At 50.0% G+C, this 23,063-nt stretch overlaps 1 protein-coding gene across 3 annotated transcripts in view; it reads right to left on the bottom strand.

Moving 5' to 3' along the window:
• Window positions 1–23,063, bottom strand: part of LOC132402278 (zinc finger FYVE domain-containing protein 1-like) — a 36,832-nt gene that overhangs the window by 3,647 nt on the left and 10,122 nt on the right. Inside the window, exons 6-12 of one of the 3 annotated variants that reach the window (XM_059985116.1) lie at window positions 21,843–21,951; window positions 14,960–15,057; window positions 14,416–14,533; window positions 13,394–13,564; window positions 11,916–12,096; window positions 6,483–6,587; window positions 1,761–3,150 (exon numbers count right to left, since the gene is read on the bottom strand). In XM_059985116.1, coding sequence (XP_059841099.1) covers window positions 2,918–3,150; window positions 6,483–6,587; window positions 11,916–12,096; window positions 13,394–13,564; window positions 14,416–14,533; window positions 14,960–15,057; window positions 21,843–21,951 — 1,015 coding nt within the window. In that variant the 3' untranslated portion in view covers window positions 1,761–2,917. Of the gene's footprint in view, window positions 1–1,760; window positions 3,151–4,156; window positions 6,011–6,482; window positions 6,588–11,915; window positions 12,097–13,393; window positions 13,565–14,415; window positions 14,534–14,959; window positions 15,058–21,842; window positions 21,952–23,063 lie in introns of those variants that run through there. The other 2 variants (XM_059985118.1, XM_059985117.1) reach the window with 2 other exon arrangements.

Here is a 23,063-nt window from a genome sequence, read left to right as displayed (position 1 = left end):
TTGTGTTTTGGTCGATATGTTACTAAACCAGACGTCCCCAACTATTTTTATGCCATGGACCAATACTATTAAGCAAGGGGTCTGTGGCTGGGAACCCCTGCACTAAATCTTTCCTGACCAATTGCTTTTTGAAAGTTGTTAGGGCCTACCTCAACCACTGCCTCGCAGACCACCCTCTGCATGAAGTAGTCACCCCACAGATGCCTTCTAAATCTTTCCCCTCTTACCTGAAGTTTATTCCCTTTGGTTTAAGTTCCAATTTTGCTGGAGAAAAAGAACGTGTATTCACCCCATCCAAGAGCCACATGATTTGATATGACCCAAGGCACCCCTCAGTCTGGAACAGCCCTAAGCCTGCCCAACCTCTCCCCTATAAGGCCACATGGGATATGAGCAATTTAGGCCATCTGGATCACCAAGTCTGCTCCAGCGCTCCATCACAGCAAATGTATTATCCCTCTTAATGCCATTCGTGTCTTCTGCCCCTAACCCATTCATTCATTCATTCCTTATAACTCAGTCCCAGCAACATCCTTGTAAATGCTCTCTGTACTCTGTCAACCTCATTTATATCCTTCCTGCAGATTGTTGTTCCTTTCCACGCCTGAACTTAGTTTCCTATAGCACATGAGGCCGAGTTGCTAGCTCAACACACAACCCAGCAGGGAAAAGCAAAGCAGCACACAAAATGCTGGAGGAACTCAGCAGGTCAGACAGTGTCTATGGACAGAGTAACACACACAAAATGCTGGAGGAACTCAGCAGGTCAGACAGTGTCTATGGACAGAGTAACACACACAAAATGCTGGAGGAACTCAGCAGGTCAGGCAGTGTTTATGGTCAGAGTAACACACACAAAATGCTGGAGGAACTCAGCAGGTCAGACAGTGTCTATGGACAGAGAAACGCACACAAAATGCTACAGGAACTCAGCAGGTCAGACAGTGTCTATGGAGAGAGTAACACACACAAAATGCTGGAGGAACTCAGCAGGTCAGACAGTGTCTATGTTCAGAGTAACACACACAAAATGCTGGAGGAACTCAGCAGGTCAGGCAGTGTCTATAGTCAGAGTAACACACACAAAATGCTACAGGAACTCAGCAGGTCAGACAGTATCTATGGAGAGAAGTACAGTTGACATTTCGTGCCGAGTCCCTCCTGCATTTTGTGTGCATTGCTTGGATTTCCAGCGTCTGCAGATTTTCTCTTTGTTTATGATCAGATGAAAGCGTAGAAGGAGCTGACGGAATCGAACCTGGAGCCACAACTCGAAGTCTGGTGAGGGTGCCACTACAACACCAGCTGGCTAATTCCTGTAGGTAGCTGACCAAAACGGCACACAATACACCACATTAGTGGTGTGTACAACTTCAACATAACATCCCAACTCCTGTACTCAATACTTTGATTTCTGAAGGTCAGTGTGCCAAAAGCTTTCTTTACGACCCTACCTACCTGTGATGCAACTGCCAGTGATATGAAATCTGATTCTGATTCGATGGACGGTGAGCTGGTAGAGGGATTATTGCACTCATGTCTTTGGGTTGTCAACTAGAAGATCAGCACCTACCAGATTCCTTTTCCTTCCTCCCTTCACCTATCACCTCCCAGCTTGTTACTTCACCCCCCCCATTCCCCCTCACCTGCCAACGTGTTCTCCCTCTCCTCCCCCCCCACCCTTCTTATCCAAGCATCTTCCCCCTTCCTTTCCAGTCCTGACGAAGGGCCTTGCTCCGAAACACCGACTATTTCTTTCCAAAGGCGTGGCCTGACCTGCTGAGTTCCTCCAGCGTTGTGTGCGCACGTTGCTCTGCCTTTCGAATCCCACCAGAGAAAAAGCAGGGAGTGCTGGGCTGACCATGTCCCACACGCTCTCGAACCTCCGTCTCTGTCCAATCGGACTCCTGGCCCCCTCTTGCATGGGGTGACCCAGACAGCGGTCACCTCATCTCCCACCCACTCATTTTCTGGTCTACCCCCTCAGGTACTAAAACTCGGGACCACCAGGCTCGGGGACAGTTTCTACCCCGCTGTTAGAGCATGCTTGCACATACCTCTTGTAGAATAAAGATGAATGTTTGATCTCCCAATGAATCTCGTTGCATTTTGTCCACCTGTACTATACCTTCTGTTACTGCATCACTATCTTCCAGGGCCAGCAAGACCGGCAGATTCTTACGGATGCTGATTCTAATAAACTCCAACAGACTTTTATTTCACATTAAACATGATAGCAGTATAATACATCTTTCAGTGAATCCAGTGTGTTCAAAGAGAGTGGGGGGGAAAAGACCCAGAGAGTTCCAGCTTGTCAAACCCTCCAGGAACGTGTAAGCACACTGCTTTGGTTCACAAGCCAGCTCAGAGTCCAGATACCTGCCCGCCATCCGGATCCGAGATCACAATCCGGACCAATTTGCTGGCACACAGACTAAATCCCTGCTTATAATCCAGATCCGGTACTGTGGACCCAGTCACTGGTACAGAGTCCAGATTCCCCCGCATAATGCAGATTGGGATCACGATCTGGACCAAGTGGCTGGTGCGGAGTCCGGGTTCCTGTTTGTCATCCCGATCTGGGAATCTGGACCAAGTCGCTGGAGCGGAATCCGGATCCTGCTCACAATCTGGATGCCCAGAGTCTGGCTTCAATCCTTTTCTCTCTGCTCATACAAGGATGCGCCTGCTCACGCTCCCAACGGATCCTGTCAAGGGTCTAGGGCCGAAACGTCGACTGTTCGCTCCCCTCCGCGGATGCTGCCTGACCTACTGTGTTCTTCCAGTGCTGGCGGGACCGCCAGGGTATTCCCACCAATCAGCCACCAGGGTAGCAAACAATCACCTGCAGGGAGCCCAGGATTGCTCGCGAGTCTCGTCCCTCGAGGTGGGAGGGGTCAACGGTCCCGCCCCGGGTTCACAGATCCCCGTTCTTCTGGCTGCAGTCCACGCACACCCGGACAGGGTGAACCCAGCCCCTGGAGGGCACCGTCCGCAGGCCGGGGGAGCAGGGGCCGCAGAAGCCTCGGCCGCAGGCCCGGCAGTGGTGACGGGAGGTGGTACCCGTGAAGGGCTTCCCGCACCGGTGGCACTCAGTGAGCTGGTTGTCAGGCACCCAGTAATCTGGCCTGGCCACATCCTTAACCAGCCCTGCAAAACAAAAACGCCAACAGGGAGTCACCTAATGTTCGTATGGGGGGGTGGGGAAGAGACCCCTTTTACCTTCCCTACTACCCTGCCCATATCAGCCTGGGTTTGCCCTCTAGAAGGATACCTACCAACACCACAACTCTGAACTGATTCCACGAACTACGGACTCGCTTTCAAGGACCTGGTGGTGTGGGACCTGAGGCTCATTGTGGTGAGTGAAGTTATCCACACCGGTTCAGGAGCCTGATGGTTGTGGGGTAATAACAGTTCCTGAACCTGGTGGTGTGGGACCTGAGGCCCATTGTGGTGAGTGAAGTTATCCACACCGGTTCAGGAGCCTGATGGTTGTGGGGTAATAACTGTTCCTGAACCTGGTGGTGTGGGACCTGAGGCTCATTGTGGTGAGTGAAGTTATCCACACTGGTTCAGGAGCCTGATGGTTGTGGGGTAATAACTGTTCCTGAACCTGGTGGTGTGGGACCTGAGGCTCATTGTGGTGAGTGAAGTTATCCACACCGGTTCAGGAGCCTGATGGTTGTGGGGTAATAACAGTTCCTGAACCTGGTGGTGTGGGACCTGAGGCCCATTGTGGTGAGTGAAGTTATCCACACCGGTTCAGGAGCCTGATGGTTGTGGGGTAATAACTGTTCCTGAACCTGGTGGTGTGGGACCTGAGGCTCATTGTGGTGAGTGAAGTTATCCACACTGGTTCAGGAGTCTGATGGTTGTGGGGTAATAACTGTTCCTGAACCTGGTGGTGTGGGACCTGAGGCTCATTGTGGTGAGTGAAGTCATCCACACTGGTTCAGGAGCCTGATGGTTGTGGGGTAATAACTGTTCCTGAACCTGGTGGTGTGGGACCTGAGGCTCATTGTGGTGAGTGAAGTTATCCACACTGGTTCAGGAGCCTGATGGTTGTGGGGTAATAACTGTTCCTGAACCTGGTGGTGTGGGACCTGAGGCTCATTGTGGTGAGTGAAGTTATCCACACTGGTTCAGGAGCCTGATGGTTGTGGGGTAATAACTGTTCCTGAACCTGGTGGTGTGGGACCTGAGGCTCATTGTGGTGAGTGAAGTTATCCGCTCTGGTTCAGGAGCCTGATGGTTGTGGGGTAATAACTGTTCCTGAACCTGGTGGTGTGGGACCTGAGGCTCGTTGTGGTGAGTGAAGTTACTCCTCAACCATCAGGCTCTTGAACCAGAGGGAATAACTTCACTGGCCCCATCACTGAAATGTCCCCACAACCAATGGACTCACTTTCAAGGACTCTTCATCTCACGTGCTTGATATTAATTGCCTATTGATTACTATTATCTGTTTCCTTTTGTATCTGCAGTGTTTTTGGCACAGTGGTCGAATGCTCAGTTACTGCAGTCTTTCTCTGATCCTTTTAGAGTTAGTATTCTATGGGTTTATTGTGAATGCCCACAAGAAAACGAATCTCAGGGTTGTAGATGGTGACGCTTACGTAGCTTGGCAATAAGTTAACTTTGAACTTTGAGCATTGTCGATAAAGGTCGTGAAGCATTGTTGGTGGGACCCCTACCACCCATCCCACCATCTCTTTGAGCCACTACTGTCAGGAAGCAGGCCTGCGCTGCACAATTGACTTACATCTTGGATTATATTTTACTAATTTAGTTGTGGTAACATTTTGCTTTATGTGCCATGTGTGACAGATGTTTTGTGGGTAGCTTTGCTTCATTTGGCTGTATATATTTACAGTCAGATTACAATAAACATTGAGACAGCAGGCGCGACTGTCAGAGGCCTCTGCACTCAAATAGTCGCTCTATTTCGATGGTGAGTGGGAGTCTGCTGGCTCCGAGCCGGGGGAACTCGAATAAGTGACGCTGCAGACTGTGACATCGGAACAGCAAGCTGCTGGCCTCCCCTCTCACTGAGGCAGGAGGGGTATCTCTCTCTCCCTCGCTAGTAAGAGAGAGCGGGCCTGTCGGAGATGTTGGGATAGACAGCAGCTCTTGATGGACTCTCGATTGCGGGCTTTGCTGTTCCTCGAGATGGGGAGGTTTGGTGCTGATGCTGAAAAGGGGGAGAGGGAGAGGGAGGGCTGATGATTCGGCTGCTGCTTGTGCGTGGGGGGGAGGGGGCTTTGGAGTTTGAGTGCTTTTCTGGCATTTGTTCTTCAGGTTTTGTTTTCTCTGTCTGGTGGATGTCTGTGAAGAGTAAGAGTTTCCAGTTGTATACATTCTCTATTAACTTGAACTTGGAGGGTCAAGCCTGAGTGACAATCCCCCCTCACCGGAGCATCGTAGCTCACAAAGCTGGCCAAACGAGACTCAGTCCCTCCAGCAGGATCCCAAGAGAGTTCCCCTGCTGGCTGCCCAGTCCCCGGCCAAGAGGTGTGGCTGCCTCACAGAGCAAGGCCCGGTGAAGCCCTGGATTCATTCCCCAGCCCCCGTGCCTGGTTTCAACCTCTCAATCGTAGCCGCAGTGGGGGGAGAACACCAATCAAACCCCTGCTGTCAGGGACGGGTCAAAGGGAGGGGGTGACTAAGGGAGAGTGACGGTGACGGGCCTGGGCCGGGCTGACCCAGGCAGGAAGTAAAGTACAGGAGGGTCTGCAGATACTGGAAATATCGAGCAACACACACAGAATGCCAGAGGAACAGCGTGGAGTCAGTCCATTTGGCCCTTCGAGCTGTGCTACCCCAGCAACCCACAGCCCCAATTTACCCTAACCTAACCACGGGACGATCGACAATGACCAGTTACCCTACCTGGCACGTCTTTGGATTGCGGGAGACCCGGAGCGAACCCTTGCATTCTCGGGGGGGGGGGAGAGACATACAGAACCTGGAATGCCCCGATCAGTAACCATCACGCTAATGTGGTTTCCTGATAGAGAGATACACAAGGGAGGTGAGGGGCAGGCAAGGAGAAGGGGGTCCCTCTCTCACTCTTTTCCCCTCCTCCTACCCTGTCTCCCACAGTCTACTCCAGCCCTACCCTTCCACCTATCACCTCCTACTTCATCTCCCTCCATCCACCCACCTTTCCCCTCACCTGCTCTCACCTATCACCTCCCAGCTTCTCACTTCATTGCCCACCCCCCCCACCCACTCACCTTCCCCCTCACCCATCACCTACCAGCTTGGAACTATTCCCCCTCCCATTCCACCACCTTATTCTGGCTTCTACCCTCTTTCTCTGCTGTCCCGCTGAAGGGTCTCGGCCCAAAATAACATCTGTTTATTCCCCTCCATTGATCCAGCATTCTGCGTGTGTTATTCGGGCAAACTGTCCAGGAAAACCAACAGTCGACCGAACTGAGCCCAGGAGAGTGGAGGGAGCAGCTCACACTACGTACCAAGGGGATAATTGACGGCTGAAGACATCACCTCCAGAGTGCTCTGGGCCATCTCAGTGATCCTGCGTGCTAGCAATCCGCTACCATCCGCGGGCAGCACCTTCCCTGTGGAGAGATAGAGAACCAGGTCAAAACGAGCAGCAGGGAATGGCCTGAAGTCAGACTGGAGCCCCCCCCCCCCCGGTGCATCTGCCTGACAGCACGCACTCCCCCCTCTCTCTTTTCTCGCTGCCATCAGGTAGGAGCTGCAGGAGCCTCAGGTCCCACACCACCAGGTTCAGGAACAGTTATTACCCCTCAACCATCAGGCTCCTGAACCAGTGTGGATAACTTCACTCACCACAATGAGCCTCAGGTCCCACACCACCAGGTTCAGGAACAGTTATTACCCCACAACCATCAGGCTCCTGAATCAGTGTGGATAACTTCACTCACCACAATCAGCCTCAGGTCCCACACCACCAGGTTCAGGAACAGTTATTACCCCACAACCATCAGGCTCCTGAACCAGTGTGGATAACTTCACTCACCACAATGAGCCTCAGGTCCCACACCACCAGGTTCAGGAACAGTTATTACCCCACAACCATCAGGCTCCTGAACCAGTGTGGATAACTTCACTCACCACAATGAGCCTCAGGTCCCACACCACCAGGATCACGAACAGTTATTACCCCTCAACCATCAGACTCCTGAACCGGTGTGGATAACTTCACTCACCACAATGAGCCTCAGGTCCCACACCACCAGGTTCAGGAACAGTTATTACCCCACAACCATCAGGGTCCTGAACCAGTGTGGGTAACTTCACTCACCACAATGAGCCTCAGGTCCCACACCACCAGGTTCAGGAACAGTTATTACCCCACAACCATCAGGCTCCTGAATCAGTGTGGATAACTTCACTCACCACAATCAGCCTCAGGTCCCACACCACCAGGTTCAGGAACAGTTATTACCCCACAACCATCAGGCTCCTGAACCAGTGTGGATAACTTCACTCACCACAATGAGCCTCAGGTCCCACACCACCAGGTTCAGGAACAGTTATTACCCCACAACCATCAGGCTCCTGAACCAGTGTGGATAACTTCACTCACCACAATGAGCCTCAGGTCCCACACCACCAGGATCACGAACAGTTATTACCCCACAACCATCAGGCTCCTGAACCAGTGTGGATAACTTCACTCACCACAATGAGCCTCAGGTCCCACACCACCAGGTTCAGGAACAGTTATTACCCCACAACCATCAGGCTCCTGAACCAGTGTGGATAACTTCACTCACCACAATGAGCCTCAGGTCCCACACCACCAGGTTCAGGAACAGTTATTACCCCACAACCATCAGGCTCCTGAATCAGTGTGGATAACTTCACTCACCACAATCAGCCTCAGGTCCCACACCACCAGGTTCAGGAACAGTTATTACCCCTCAACCATCAGACTCCTGAACCGGTGTGGATAACTTCACTCACCACAATGAGCCTCAGGTCCCACACCACCAGGTTCAGGAACAGTTATTACCCCACAACCATCAGGCTCCTGAACCAGTGTGGGTAACTTCACTCACCACAATCAGCCTCAGGTCCCACACCACCAGGTTCAGGAACAGTTATTACCCCACAACCATCAGGCTCCTGAACCAGTGTGGATAACTTCACTCACCACAATGAGCCTCAGGTCCCACACCACCAGGTTCAGGAACAGTTATTACCCCACAACCATCAGGCTCCTGAACCAGTGTGGATAACTTCACTCACCACAATGAGCCTCAGGTCCCACACCACCAGGTTCAGGAACAGTTATTACCCCACAACCATCAGGCTCCTGAATCAGTGTGGATAACTTCACTCACCACAATCAGCCTCAGGTCCCACACCACCAGGTTCAGGAACAGTTATTACCCCACAACCATCAGGCTCCTGAACCAGTGTGGATAACTTCACTCACCACAATCAGCCTCAGGTCCCACACCACCAGGTTCAGGAACAGTTATTACCCCACAACCATCAGGCTCCTGAATCAGTGTGGATAACTTCACTCACCACAATGAGCCTCCAGTCCCACACCACCAGGTTCAGGAACAGTTATTACCCCACAACCATCAGGCTCCTGAACCAGTGTGGATAACTTCACTCACCACAATGAGCCTCAGGTCCCACACCACCAGGTTCAGGAAAAGTTATTACCCCAAGACCCTCAGGCTCCTGAGCCAGTGTGGATAACTTCACTCACCACAATGGGCCTCAGGTCCCACACCACCAGGTTCAGGAACAGTTATTACCCCAAGACACTCAGGCTCCGGAGCTAGTGTGGATAACTTCACTCACCACAATGACCCTCTGGTCCCTCACCACCAGGTTCAGGAACAGTTATTACCCCACAACCATCAGGCTCCTGAACCAGTCTGGATAACTTCAGTCACCACAACTCTGAACTGATTCCACAAACTACGGACTCACTTTCAAGGTCTTTACAACTCATGTTCTCAGTATTATTTAATTTTTTAAAAATTATATGGATGACTTGTCCTCTTCTGCACATTGGTTTTTCATCAATTCTATTGTAATTCTTTATTTTTTTTGTAAAGTGCCAAAGATATTCAAAAGTTTGTCTGGTCTCTGCCCCCACCCCTCACTAACTGCTGCTGGAGGAGGATGCTGGAGTCTTGTGTCTTGTTCAGGGTTCAATCTTTGCAGTTCAGGGATTGGACACTGTAGTTTATGTGTTTCTGTTCCTACTTTTAAAAATATATTTTTTCTGTTTTGTGCTATTTTTAATCTATTTGATACACTTGTTGTAATTGATTTATTTAATTCTATATTATCATGTACGGCATTGAACTGCTGCTGCTAAGTTAACAAATTTCATGACACATGCCGGTGATAATAAACCTGATTCTGATTTTTGCTATTTTGACTGGGGCGGACTGGCCCTACAGTCGATGAACAACACTGCGCTAAATTGAACTGAACTGAACATTCCTAGACTGCTTAAGGACTTTGTGTTTTGTGATTTTTATTTGCCGATTGTGCGACTCGCTGTTTCTGCGTGTCGGATGTTTGACGGTTTCTTTGAACGGGTTCCAGTGTTACTTGGCTTTGTGACTGTCTGGGGGGAAGACAGATCTCTATGCTGTCTACATGCTTTGATACTATGAATCTTTGAAAATACATCTCAGGGTTGTATATGACTCACATGCTTCTGTAATGACTTTACTTTGAAAATCTCCCATCAGGAACTGCCTCACTCTCCCGGCAAGAGGAGAGAAGCCTTTTCTGACTTCCATAAGCTGAGAGAACTAATGCTCAGACAGCTGACTGCGGTAGGGAGCATCTCAATGAATACAGATCAATTAATATGATCAATGGAAGCACTTAGAAAGCAGCTCAGGCCATCAGTTAACAGCCGTCACTGCCTCCTGCTCTCTTTAACCAGCAGAGGAAGCAGGCCCCAACTGTCACTTGGTGTGGAGTGTGTGATTTATGCTCAGGTGCTGTCAGAAGTTCAAGGCCAAGATCAACTGTGCAGAGGTCAAGTCCAGTTGGTGACCAACAACCCCGCTGGTGACCTTAACAGGTCCACAGGTGTAGGGTTAGGCCATTTCGTCTGTCAAGTCTGCTCTGTTCAATCATGGCTGATTTATTTTCCCCCTCAAAGTGCAAAGCAAATTTATTATCGAAGTACATATAGGACACCATATACAACTGAGATTCATTTCCTTGCACATGAATTCAAAGATTCAAAGTACATTTATTATCAAAATATGTAGTACACAACCCTGGGATTCGTCTTCCCCACAGACAGCCACGAAACAAAAAAAACACCGAGGAATCCGTTCAAAGAGAAACATCAAACCTGCCCCCCCCCCCAAACAAACAACAAATAGAGTAACAGCAAAAACAACCGAGCGAAAGCACAGAACATAAAACACAAAATCGAAATCCAGCTATATTCAGTTCAGCTCAGTATTCTTTATCGGCAGTCCACCCCGATCAAAACAAAAATCACAGAAAATAACTTTAAATAAAAGGAGCCACTGGGGGTGGGGGGGGGATGGTGAGAGGAAAAAGGGAAAAAGAGACAGAGACGGCCCTCCCCCCCACCTTCAGCAGCAGTGAGTGAGACGCTGGTAGTCGGTGCTGACCACTCAATGACTTCAAACCTCATCAGCGCTTTAATTGGTGAGAAATGGAGTCGATTATGCCCTGCCTCCAGGCTTCTTGGCCTCAAGGCCCCATACTTTGCTCGAAACCTCACCAGACACCATTGGAGACCGAAAAGTGCCAGATCGCTCAATCGGCCTTTGAACCTTCGAAAGCGAGTCCGTTGGTTGTGGGAACATTTCAATGATGGGGCAAGTGAAGTGCAGCCTATTCTCCTGCCTCCTCTCATATCCATTGATGCCCTTACTGATCAAGAACTTATCAACCCACTGACAACCATCTGTGACGATAAATTCCATAGATACACCACCCTCTGGCTCAAGAATTTCCCCCTCATTTCTGTTAGAAACATAGGAAACCTACAGCACAATACAGGGCCTTCAGCCACAAACCTGTGCCAAACATGTCCCCACCTTAGAACTACCAAGGTTTACCCCTAGCTCTCTATTTTTCTAAGCTCCATTTAGCCATCCAGGAGTCTCGTAAAAGACCCTATCGTTTCCGCCTCCACCACCGTTGCCAGCAGCCCATTCCACGCACTCACCACTCTCTGCATACAAAACATACCCCTGACATCTCCTCTGTACCTACTCCCCAGCACCTTAAAAATATGCCCTCTCATGCTAGCCATTTCAGCCCTGGGGAAATGCCTCTGACTATCCACACGATCAACGCCCCTCATCATCTTATACACCTCTATCAGGTCACCTCTCATCCTCCGTTGCTCCAAGGAGAAAAGGCCGAGTTCACTCAACCTATTCTCATAAGGCCTGCTCCCCAATCCAGGAAACGTACTTGTAAATCTCCTCTGCACCCTTTCTATGGTTTCCACATCCTTCCTGTAGTGAGGCGACCAGAACTGAGCACAGTACTCCAAGTGGGGTCTGACCAGGGTCCTATATAGCTGTAACATTACCTCTCGGACATTCCTCTATTGTGAGGCTGTGCGTTTTGGGCCTACACTTCCCTCACCATAGAGGAACATCCTCTCCACATCCATTCTATCTAGGTCTTTTTTCAATATTCAATAGCTTTCAATGAGACACCCCCCCACCCTTCTTCCAAACTCCAGTGAGCACAGCCACAGTGCCTTCAAAAGCTCCTCACACATTAACCCTCTCATTGCCGGGATCACAGCTGCAGCCTGACCTGTGTGTGGCGTTTTGTACGCAGAGGCCAACCCTGATCCTCCACTGGCAACACAGAGGCTCCGGGTGTTGGGATTTGACTTTGCTCCCTGCCCTGCCCCACGCGGACATTACCTGTGCCGTTGCCCCTGGCTCTGAAGCAGCTGTCGCAGACGCGGACGGCAGCCGTGCCCCAGCCGCGCTCTGGGACGGGCACGCTCTCGCTGGAGCAGGAGTCGCAGCACCCCTCCCCGCATGCCCGGCAGTGATGTTTCCGCTCCCCGGGTCCGAACGCCTTCCCGCAATGGTGGCATTCCTGCGGGGAGAGGTGGGGCTTCCATTAGTGGGTAGTCACTGCGGTCCCCAGATCTGCCCACCCGCCCAAGATCCGTGGGAGATACACCAGAGACCTTGAAGAGGCCATCTGGCCCATCAAGTTCATACCAGGCAAGAGCGCCAATGGAGTGAACATCACCTTTACCTGTCCTGGTCCAATCATGAAAACAGGCCCTTCAGCCCACAATGTTATGCTGACCTTCAAGCCTACCCAAGATCAGTCTAACCTTTCCCTCCTACATGGCACTCAATTTTTCTACAGTGCAGGGGACCCGGGTTCAATTCCCAGTGTTGACTGTAAGGAGTTTGTATGTTCTCCCGTAACCGTGTGGGTTTTCTCCGGGTGCTCTGGTTTCCTCCCACAGTCCAAAGACCTACCAGTTGGTAGGTTAATTGGTCATTGTAAATTGTCCTGTGGTTAGGCTCGGGGTAAATCTGGGGATTTCTGGCTCAATGGGCCAGAAGGGTCCATCTCAATAAATAAATAAAAACAAATAAATTAAAATTCTGCCCCCTCGTGGAAGTTCTGCAGAATCCTTTCTGCTCTTTTCCCGTGAACAGGTTTCCCTCGTCTTGTTGCTGCCAGGGAGGAGCCAGGAGCCTGAAGGTATGTATTCAACATTTCAGGTTCTTGTCTTGTCCTGTCCAGACTGCACTAACCGCTGCCACTGGGCTATAAACGTGCAGGAGCAGAGTGTGGTTAAGAGCCTTGCTCGAGGACACACACGCTGCATCAGCTGAGGCTCGAACTAACGACCTTCAGGTCGCCAGCCCAAAGCCTTAACCACGTGGCCACACTTCTTCCCCTCCACCAGCGGATTCCTGAACACCATCAATTCCTGCATTGATTCCTGAACCAATGCAGGATGATGAATGAAGTCACTGTCAGGCTGTCTAAGGTCCCTCACGTTTCTGCCTCTACACCACACCAGGCAGTGTGGTCCACACACCCACCACTCACTGTGTAAAAACCTACCTCTGATATCTCCCCCCCGCCCCCAGCCCCCAATACTTTCCAGCAATCATCTTAAAATCACCATCATTACAGGCCACGTGGGCAATCAAGGTCTTTCCCGGTATTCTCTGGCTATCCGCAAGATCTCTGCAGGTATATTTCAGAAAGTGTCCGCTGAGCGCAAGTTTTACATCGTCCCTGCAGGAGAGGGAAGGAGGCAGCATGGAGTGGGAGAAGCATCTCGGACCCTGGAGCACCAGAGTGGGACTTGAACCCTTCACCCCTCTCCACCTGTTCCTAACCCGGCTGGGGAGGGACTCACGGTTATCTGGGAGTTTGGGATCCAGTAGTCCGGGGCGACGTGGTCGGTCAGCCAGGCCGTGAGCGCCCGAGTTGGGCCACTGCCGTACTCGCTGACGGACTGGATGACGTTGCACACGTTGTCCAGCATCCCCCGAGCTCTGTTACTGCTCCCCCTCAGCCACGATTCACACTGCAAAATACACAGACACCGCGTTGGCGCAGTCTCACCCCCACAGCAATTCAGAATTTACCATCAACAGACATATACGCTCAGCAATCACATGCCCCTCCCACCGGTGCTGCCCTCTAGTGTTCACTTAGTGAATCAAGCTGGATTGCACTGGTCTGCAGCTGCACCAGCCGGCGTGCGACGAGGAACTGCTACGTGCTTGTTCTTATAGAAACATGGCTACAGGACAACATCCATGCATCATCAATCTGCAGGCCAGGACACTCGGGGGTTTGGACTGTTGCTTCTCTGTGACTGTGCTTTTTTCTGCTATTGTAATTAGGTGTTCAACATATACCTTGTGCTGTGCATGACGGTTGGTATGGGTTTTGCACCTTGACCCCGGAGGAACCCTGCTCCATTTGGCTGTTCAGCTGTGTACGGTTGAACGACAACTGAATGAACGATGTTGATGCAGCTACAACGAAGGCACGGCAGTGTCTATATTGCATTGGGAGTGTGAGGAGATTTGGCATGTCACCAAAGACCCTACAGACATACTGTGGAGTGTGTTCCAACTGGCTGCATCACCGGCTGGAATGCTAGGAGGGTGGGGGTGGCAGCTTCTTCCCCTCTGTCATCCTTTTTCTGAATGGACCTGTGAACACTACCTCACTTACAGTTGTTTTTTATGTATCACCACATAACAACAAATGTCACGACGTAGGCCAGCGATGTTAAACCCAACTCTGATTTGCATATTTCAATAACATATTTACTTTGAGCTTCTGATGGTAAACACAACTTTGACCTTCAGTTCCGAGGCCGCAAGGCAACGGAACCCCCACTCTGCAGTGAGGCACAGGACTCACCCCCAGCCAGACGTGCCTCAGCTCCGCACGCACAACCGAGCCCTCTGGGTCTTGGTTCCCAATCCAGTATTGCCGACTGCGATAGATAATCCCGCAGTTTGGACATTCCAGCACATACCTACGCAGAAACACAACACCCAGCGTTGTCACAGTATTCTTCAGATTCATTTATCACACATTCACTGAAACGTAGCCAGCCGGTGGTGAAGTGGCATCTTCGAGGCCAGCGGTCCCGAATTCAAATCCAGTTGGCTTCCCATCCGTGCTTTGCGTCGGGTTAGCAACGCGGTCTCATAAAAATCAGACAAAAATGCGAAAGAAACGGTAAGGCTGCTGCCCAACGCACCACGAGGCGTGGAGAGGAGCCACATGGAAACAGAAATGTATCGCTTGTGTTAACGACCAACGCGACCCAAGGGCGTGCTGACGACAGCCCAGTGCCAACGTAGCATGCGCGCAACGCTCAGCGGACTCTGGCCGTGCAGTGGTCACCAAGACGCCGTGCCTCCCCCCCGCCCCCCCTCAACAATCGCACTCAACTCACCCTGACCAGGCATAGGTGGCCAACCCGAGCCACTGGCCGTCTGTGGAGGAAGAGGTCTTGGGGCTGACGGTCACCTCGAGGCCGTGCTTGAAACAAGTCTGGGTGGAGGAAGAGGAAAGAGACCGAGTGAGCAGAGGACTGGGAGGTCCCTGGGGTGACTGACCCCCGACAAGGCAATCAATGGGTGCTCTAACCCAATGGATGGAAGTGGAGTACAGATCAAAGGGGATTACCTTCCGCCACTCTGAGAGAATATTCTAGATCACTACAATGTGTGACAGTCAACACTTCACTGCCCTGACACCTCTCTGACTCAAAAAATACATCCAATTTTTTTTGCCATGAGCAAGATCTAAGATGCCCACCATCTGGGCCATGCCATCTTCTTGAAGCTACCATCACACAAGTACAGAATGCCAAAGTCCCTCTCCACCAGCTTCAGGAACATCTAGACTCACCTAGACTAGCCGAAAGCTCCTGAGCAAACACCCAAAATGCCAGACTGAGATGTCTGAACGTGAGGAGAATCTCCAAACATTCTCCTAAAGAAAAGGCGTCCTTGCTTCAGAAACCCAACAAAATGATGCTGTGCTGTAAGGGTCCCAGCCCGAAACGTTGACTGTTTACTCCTCTCGGTAGATGCTGAGTTCCTCCAGCATTTTGTGTGTGTTGCCAGCATCTATTAAATCTTCTTATTCTGGCTTCTTCACCCTTCCTGTACAACCCTGGGTTCCTCCAGCATTTTAGATCATACAGTACAGGAGCAGAATTAGGCCATTTGGCCCAGTGAATCTGTTCTGCATTTCATCATGTCTGATCCATTTCCCTCTCAGCCCATCTCTTACCTTCTCCCCATATCCCTTCATGCCCTGACTAATCAAGAATCTATCAACCTCTGCCTTAACTATACCCAATGACTTGCTCTCCACAGCCATCCTTGCAATGAATTCCACAGGTACATCACTCTCCGGCTAAAGAAATTCCTCTCACTTCTATCCTAAATGGACATCCTTCTATTCTGAGGCTGTATCGTCCAGTCCTAGACTCACCACCATAGGAAACATCCTCTCCACATCCACTCTATCTGTGTCCTCTGATCCTAGACTCCCCCACTGTAGGAAACATACTCTCCACATCCACTCTATCTGTGCCCTCTGGTCCTAGACACCCCTACCATAGGAAACCTCCTCTCCACATCTATTTCTTCAAAGAATTCCAACAGATTATTCAGCAAGATTTTCCCTTAAGAAAACCACGCTGATTACGGCCTATTTTGTCAAGTGCCTCCAAGTACTCTGAAACCACATCCTTAACAGTCAACTCCAATTCTCCATTCTTGAAGAGTGGAACAACATTTGCAATTTTCCATACCTCCAGAACCATGCCCGAATCTATTGATCCTTGATCATTACTAATGCCTCCACAATCTCTTCAGCCACTTCTTTTGGAACCCAGGGGTGTGCACCATTTTGTCCAGATGACATCACCATCAGATCTTTCAGTTTCCCTAGCACCTTCGTCTTATTAATGGCAACTTCACTCTCTTCTGTCCGCTTACACTCTCCAACTTCTGGCCTACTGCTAGTGCCTTCCACAGTGAAGACTGATGCAAAATATAAATTTCAGTTCATCCACCATTTCATTGTCCCCCAATACTCCCTCTCCAGCATCATTTTCCAGCGGTCCAAAATCTACTCTTGCCTCTTTTACTCTTCATGTATCTGAAGAAACTTTTGGTATCCTCTTTAATATTATTGGCTCGCTTACCTTCATTTTCCATCTTTTCATTCTTTCTGATTTTTTTAGTTGCCTTCTGTTGGTTTTTAAAAGCTTCACAATCCTCTAACTTCCCACTAATTTTTACTCCATTATAAGCATTCTCTTTGGCTTTGACTTCCCTCGTCCACCACGGTTGCATTATCTTGTCTTTAGAATACTTGTTTGGAATACATCTATCCTGTGCCTCCACATTGCTCCCACTATCCTTGCTAGTGTTTCCTTCCAACCAACTTTGACCAGATCCTCCCTTGTGCCTCTGTAATTCCCTTTATACCGCCGAGGCATTTGACTTTAGTTTCTCCTTCTCAAATTGCAGGGTGAATTCTATGATATTAAGACCATAAGAAACACGAGTTGAATTAGGCCATTTAACCCGTTGAGTCTTCTCCGCCATTCAATCATGTCTGAATCTTTCCCCCCCCCCCCCCTCATTCTCACTCCCTGGCCTTCTCCCTGTAACATTTAATGCCATATCCAATCAAGAAACTATCAAGCTCTAGCCTAAAATCACCCAACAACCTGGCCTCCTCTGCTGCCTGTGGTAATAAAGTCCACAAATTCTCCACCCTCTGGCTAAAGAAATGTCTACACGTGTTTTAAATGGACACATCTCTACCCTGAGGCTGTGCGCTCTTGTCCTAGACTCCCGCACCATAGGAAACATCCTTTCCACATCTACTCTAGGCCTTTCAGCATTCGAAAGGTTTCAATGAGATCCCTTGCATACTTCTGAATTCCAGCGAGTACAGACCCAGAGCCATCAAACGTTCCCCATAAGATAAGCCTTCCATTCCCGGAATCATTGTCGTAAACTTCCCCTGAACACCCCCTGCCCCAATGCTAGCACCTCTTTTCTAAGATGAGGGGCCCAAAACTGTTCACAATACTCAAGGTGTTGCCTCACCAGTGACTTATAAAGATTTGGCATCACATCCCTGCTCTTGTATTCTAGACCTCTTGAAATGAATGCCAACATTGCATTTACCTTCCTCACCACAGACTCAACCTGCAAGTTAACCTTCAGGGTGTTCTGCACAAGGACTCCCAAGTCCCTTTGCATCTCAGATTTTTTTGATTTTCTCACCGTTTAGAAAATAGTCTGCACATTTATTTCTACTACCAAAGCACATGACCATGCATTTTCCAACATTGTATTTCATTTGCCACTTTCTTGCCTATTCTCCAAATCTGTCTAAATCCTTCTGCATTTTACCTGTTTCCTCAACTCGACCTGCCCCTCCACCAATCTTCGTATCATCTGCAAACTTGGCAACAAAGCCATCTATTCCATCATCTAAATCATTGACATACAGCATAAAAAAGTGGTCCCAGCACCGATCCCTGCGGAACACCACTAGTTACTGGCAGCTGACCAGAAAAGGATCCTTTTATTCCCACTCGCTGCCTCCTACCAATAAACCAATGTTTTAACCATTTTTGTAACTTCCCTGTAATACCATGGGCTCTTAACTTGGTAAGCAGCCTCATGTGTGGCACCTTGTCAAATGCCTTCTAAAAATCCAAATATACAATATTCACGGCATCCCCTTTATCTATTCTACTTGTAATTGCCTCAACAAATTCCAAAAGGTTCGTCAGGCAGGATTTTCCCTTAAGGAAACCACGCTGACTTTGTACTATCTTGTCCTGTGTCACCAAGTTCTCCATCACCTCAACCTTAACAATTGACTCTAGCATCTTCCCAACCACTGAGGTCAGGCTAATTGGTCTATAATTTCCTTCCTGCTGCCTTCCTCCTTTCTGAAAGAGTGAAGTGACATTTGCAATTTTCCAGTCCGCTGGCACCATGCCAGGGTCTAATGATATCAAGATCACTTGACCCCCAAGGGTTCCTTTACCTTAAGCTCTCTTCATTACACAACACCCAATCCAGAACAGCTGATCCCCTAGTTTGCTCAACCACGAGCTGCTCTAAAAACCCATCTCACAGGCATTCTAGAAACTCCCCCACTTGGGATCCAACACCAACCTACCAGTTCATTGAAATCCCCATGACTACTGTGACATTGCCCTTTTTACATGCCTTTTCTACCTCCTACTGTAATTTATAACTCACATCTTTGCCACAGTTCAGGGGCTGGTATACAATTCCCATTGGGGGTTTCTTTTAACCCTTGCAGTTCCTTAGCTCTACCCACAAGTATTCTACATCTTCCGATCCTCTGTCATCTAATGATTTGATATCATTTTTTACCAACAGAGTCCAGCCAACCCATCTGCCTTCCTGCCCATCTTTTTGATACAATGTGCACCCTTGAACATCAAGCAACCAGCTATTATCCTCTTTCAGCCATGATTCAGTGATGCCCACAACTTCATACCTGCCCATCTGTAACTGTGCTGCAAGATCACCCACCTTACTCTGTATACCGCACGCATTCAGTCCTGTATTCATCGTCCTTTGCGATTTTGCCCCTCCTTTACAATGCAGTCATCCGGTTGACTGTAATTTTGCCCTATCGTCAGCCTGTCCTTGCTAGTAGTCTCACTACACACTGCCTCCATAAACCAAATGCATGTGCATTCAGCATCTGCAGAATCTCTTGCGTAATTGATGCTGTAATTGTTTTGCCATTATGTAATCAGAATGCTCTTCCCCCAGCTGAATGTGATATTAATAACTCGTGTGCTTTTTTAAAGATGCGCTGAAACTGAACTGGGCACTCCCAAGTATGAATCACCACTGAGTCCCTGACTATTGCCCCTCTAAAGGGACAGAGGGTGCCATCAAGTCCTGCACAATGGTCCTTCTGGACTATCGTGGGTGGGAAGGGGGAGACGGACTTTAGATCACATGGCCCTGCTACTCAGCACCGGATAGTCCAGGGGCATCTTGGAGAGGAAACAAAAAACTAGTCGGCAGGTCAGGCAGCGTCTGCAGAGGGTAGAATGCCGTTAGCATTTCTCTCAACGGCCTTCCAGCAGAACAGGAAAGGTGAGAAAAGGCTTTAGTTTTAATTTGCAGAAAGGGTGGGGGTAGGAAGGTTAGGACAAAGGGAATGTCTCTGATAGGGTGTGGACAGGGTTGCTGTGATGACGTGTTATCTAAGAAGCCGTCTGATTGGCAGATTAATGAGGACCACTGAGGGCATCCTGTGTTTTGCCTGTGGAGTATTTTGTGGCGAGGTGGCGCCAGTGACGAACGCCAAAATCCCGTAGACAACTCATGGAGCGGCTAGACATTCTTCTTTAAAATATATTTCTTACCCGGATCTGAGACCAACTGCAGCCTGTAAATTCCACTTTAAGAATGTATCTTTGAGCCGACCGAATGATTTGTCCCTGTTGTCAAATCTTCGGGGATTCAGTGAGGTTGAGCAGGGTCGGTCATCAATTCCTAACGGCAGAATGTGAACCCGCGGCCGGCTCCATTACTCCACTCCGATTAGAGCGTCGAGCAAGATTAAAACTGAAGAGTGAAAACGAACGGGTGTCCTGCTTTTCACCCGTCTCCCTTTCGCCGCTGCCAGTGGAAGGCGCGCGAGTCTTGGGTCGCAGTTCGATTGCCTTGGCGGCCCATGGCTGTGGAATCCTTTTCAAGAGACTCTGCAGTTCGATGACCGATGCCCTCGATGCTGGGCGCAATCCACAGCTGTGGACACTTTCCGCGTCTCTGCCGTTCACGCTCCATGCTTTCTTCACTCCTTTTCACGCCACCTCGGCGATGTGACTGCCGTGTTTCAGCGCGGAACTGGCTCTGCACGCACGCTGTGGCCTGCGGCTGCTGACACCGTGCTGAACTCGGAGGCTGCGGGTCCTGGACCGTTCGGGGACCGAGCAGTGTAACGATGTTCAATGCTCACTGTGTTATTCACTTGGTTTTTGCCAGGTGTTTAAATGGACATTTGGTGCTTTCTTCAATCGAGTCCCATGGTGCTTCCTGGTTCGTGGCTGTCCATGGGAACCTCAGGGTTGTATTCTGTATACATACTGAAATAATAAGGGTACTTTGAATCTTTGACTTCTGTGGTAACGAGGGCAATCAGTGACTTAGAAACACAAGAGATTCTACAGATGCTGGAAATCCAAAGTAGCACACACAAAGTGCTGGAGGAACTCAGCAGGTCAGACATTGTCTATGCACAGTGACACACAAAAAATGCTGGAGGAACTCAGCAGGTCAGACAGTGCCTGTGGACAGAGTAACACACATAAAGTGCTGGAGGAACTCAGCAGGTCAGGCAGCATCTATGGAGGGGAATGAACAGTCAATGTTTCAGGCCAAGAATGGAAGGGAAAGACTCAGGAATATAAACAGTTGCAGGGAGGAGAGGGGAAGGAGGACTAGTTAGAAGATAAACACAAGAGCTTCTGTAGACGTTGGAACTCCAGAGCCACACACACAAAATGCTGGAGGAACTCAGCAGGTCAGACAGTGTCTATGGACAGAGTAACACACACAAAATGCTGGAGGAACTCAGCAGGTCAGACAGTGTCTATGGACAGAGCAACACACACAAAATGCTGGAGGAACTCAGCAGGTCAGACAGTGCCTGTGGACAGAGTAACACACACAAAATGCTGGAGGAACTCAGCAGGTCAGACAGTGCCTGTGGACAGAGTAACACACACAAAATGCTGGAGGAACTCAGCAGGACAGGCAGGACTATGGTCAGAGTAACACACACAAAATGCTGGAGGAACTCAGCAGGTCAGGCAGCATCTACTACTACGGAGGATAAACAGTCAATGTTTCGGGCCGAGACCCTTCATCGGGACTGGAAAGGGAGTGTGCAGGGGCCTGTGCCAGGGAGGTACAGGTGAAGCTGAAGTTTGCAGAGCTCATATCTGACAGGGCGGCACTCCCTCAGCACGACGGCGAGCCTGGGACTGGTGACTCACGGAGTGAGCCGCACAGGAGACCTTCCCCCACCGCCCAACCCGAGGAAAAGCTACTGGCACGATGCGTGAAGCTCCCACCCACTCTGAACAATGCCCCGATAAATTCACCCCTCCATCCTGGGGGCAAGGAGCGAGGGGCAGCGTAGGGTGGGGTGGGGGACACCGACTCTCGACAGGCCCAGTAAATCCACCCCCCACCCCCCTTCCCGAGGGCAAGGTTGGGGGAGGGGGGGGCACCCACCTTGCAGATCAGCACCTTGTTGTTGTACTGGTGCGTGAAGCGACAGCGCTCGCTGGCAGCGTGAGGAATGCCATCCTTCATGTGGTTCATACTTTGCCCGCACCGGGCCCTGCAACGCACAACGTGGAGGATTACAGAACAGCTTAGGCCCTTCGGCCCACAGTGTTGTGCTGACCTTTAACCTACTCCAAGATCAATCTCCTCCGAAAGGACCACAGCCTTGTCGTAGGGTTTGAGGCTTGAGTGCCTCGATGACCCCGACAGCTGGAGTGGGGGCTTTATGCTCTGGCTCTTGGTAGGGTCGCCCATGACAAACAGGTCAAAGGGCAGAGGCCAGACTAAGAGTGGTCCACCGGTCCTCCAGGTTCGGGGGTTCAGCTCACGGCTGACAAGCAAAACTGTTACTGAAACAGCAATGAAGAATCCTTCTACATCTGAGTGTGACTGTATTCCCAAGTCTCCACCCGGGATTTGCATGACTGACGGGAGTGAAAACCGAGAGGAAGCTGCTGACACGATGAAGGAAGCCCTGAACACCCCCAGAGACGGAGGACCTTCATTGCTGCCCGAAACACCAGCATCCTATCAGGCAGTAGAGTAGTTATCCTGAGATACAGGACAGTAACACCTTGTCGTAGGGTTTGGAGGTTTGTGTGCTTCAGTGACCCAGGGAGTTATGTTGGCTGGAGTCAGGACTTTCTGCTTTGGCTCTTGGTAGGGTCACCCATGCCAACAGGTCAAAGGGCAGAGGCCAGACGTAGAGTGGTCCACCGGTCCTCCAGGTTCAGGGGTTCAGCTCAGGGCTGACAACCCTGACTGGTCAGACAAAACTGTTACTGAAACGGCCATGAAGAATACTTCTATGTCCGAGTGTGATGGTATTCTTGAGTCTCCACCCGGGATTTGCATGACTGACGGGAGTGTAAACCGAGAGGAAGCTACTGACAAGATGAAGGAAGCCCTGAACACCCCCAGAGATGGAGGACCTCAGACATCAGCGGTGTGACGGGCAGTAAGTCAGTAATCTATGAAAAAGTCTCTGACAGGCCAGTCAGTCTAAGCCCCTTATTGTCTTGTATGTCTCTATCAAGTTATCTCTCGTCGCACTTCTCTCCAAAGAGAAAAGCCCCAGCTCGCTCAACCTTCCCTGATAACCCAGACCATATCCTGGTAAATCTCCTCTGCACCCTCTCTAAAGCTTCCACATCCTTCCTATGATGA

This window comes from Hypanus sabinus, chromosome 11 (genome assembly GCF_030144855.1).
Source record: "Hypanus sabinus isolate sHypSab1 chromosome 11, sHypSab1.hap1, whole genome shotgun sequence".
NCBI lineage: Eukaryota > Metazoa > Chordata > Chondrichthyes > Myliobatiformes > Dasyatidae > Hypanus > Hypanus sabinus.
This window is presented reverse-complemented; position numbering and strand designations above follow the sequence as displayed.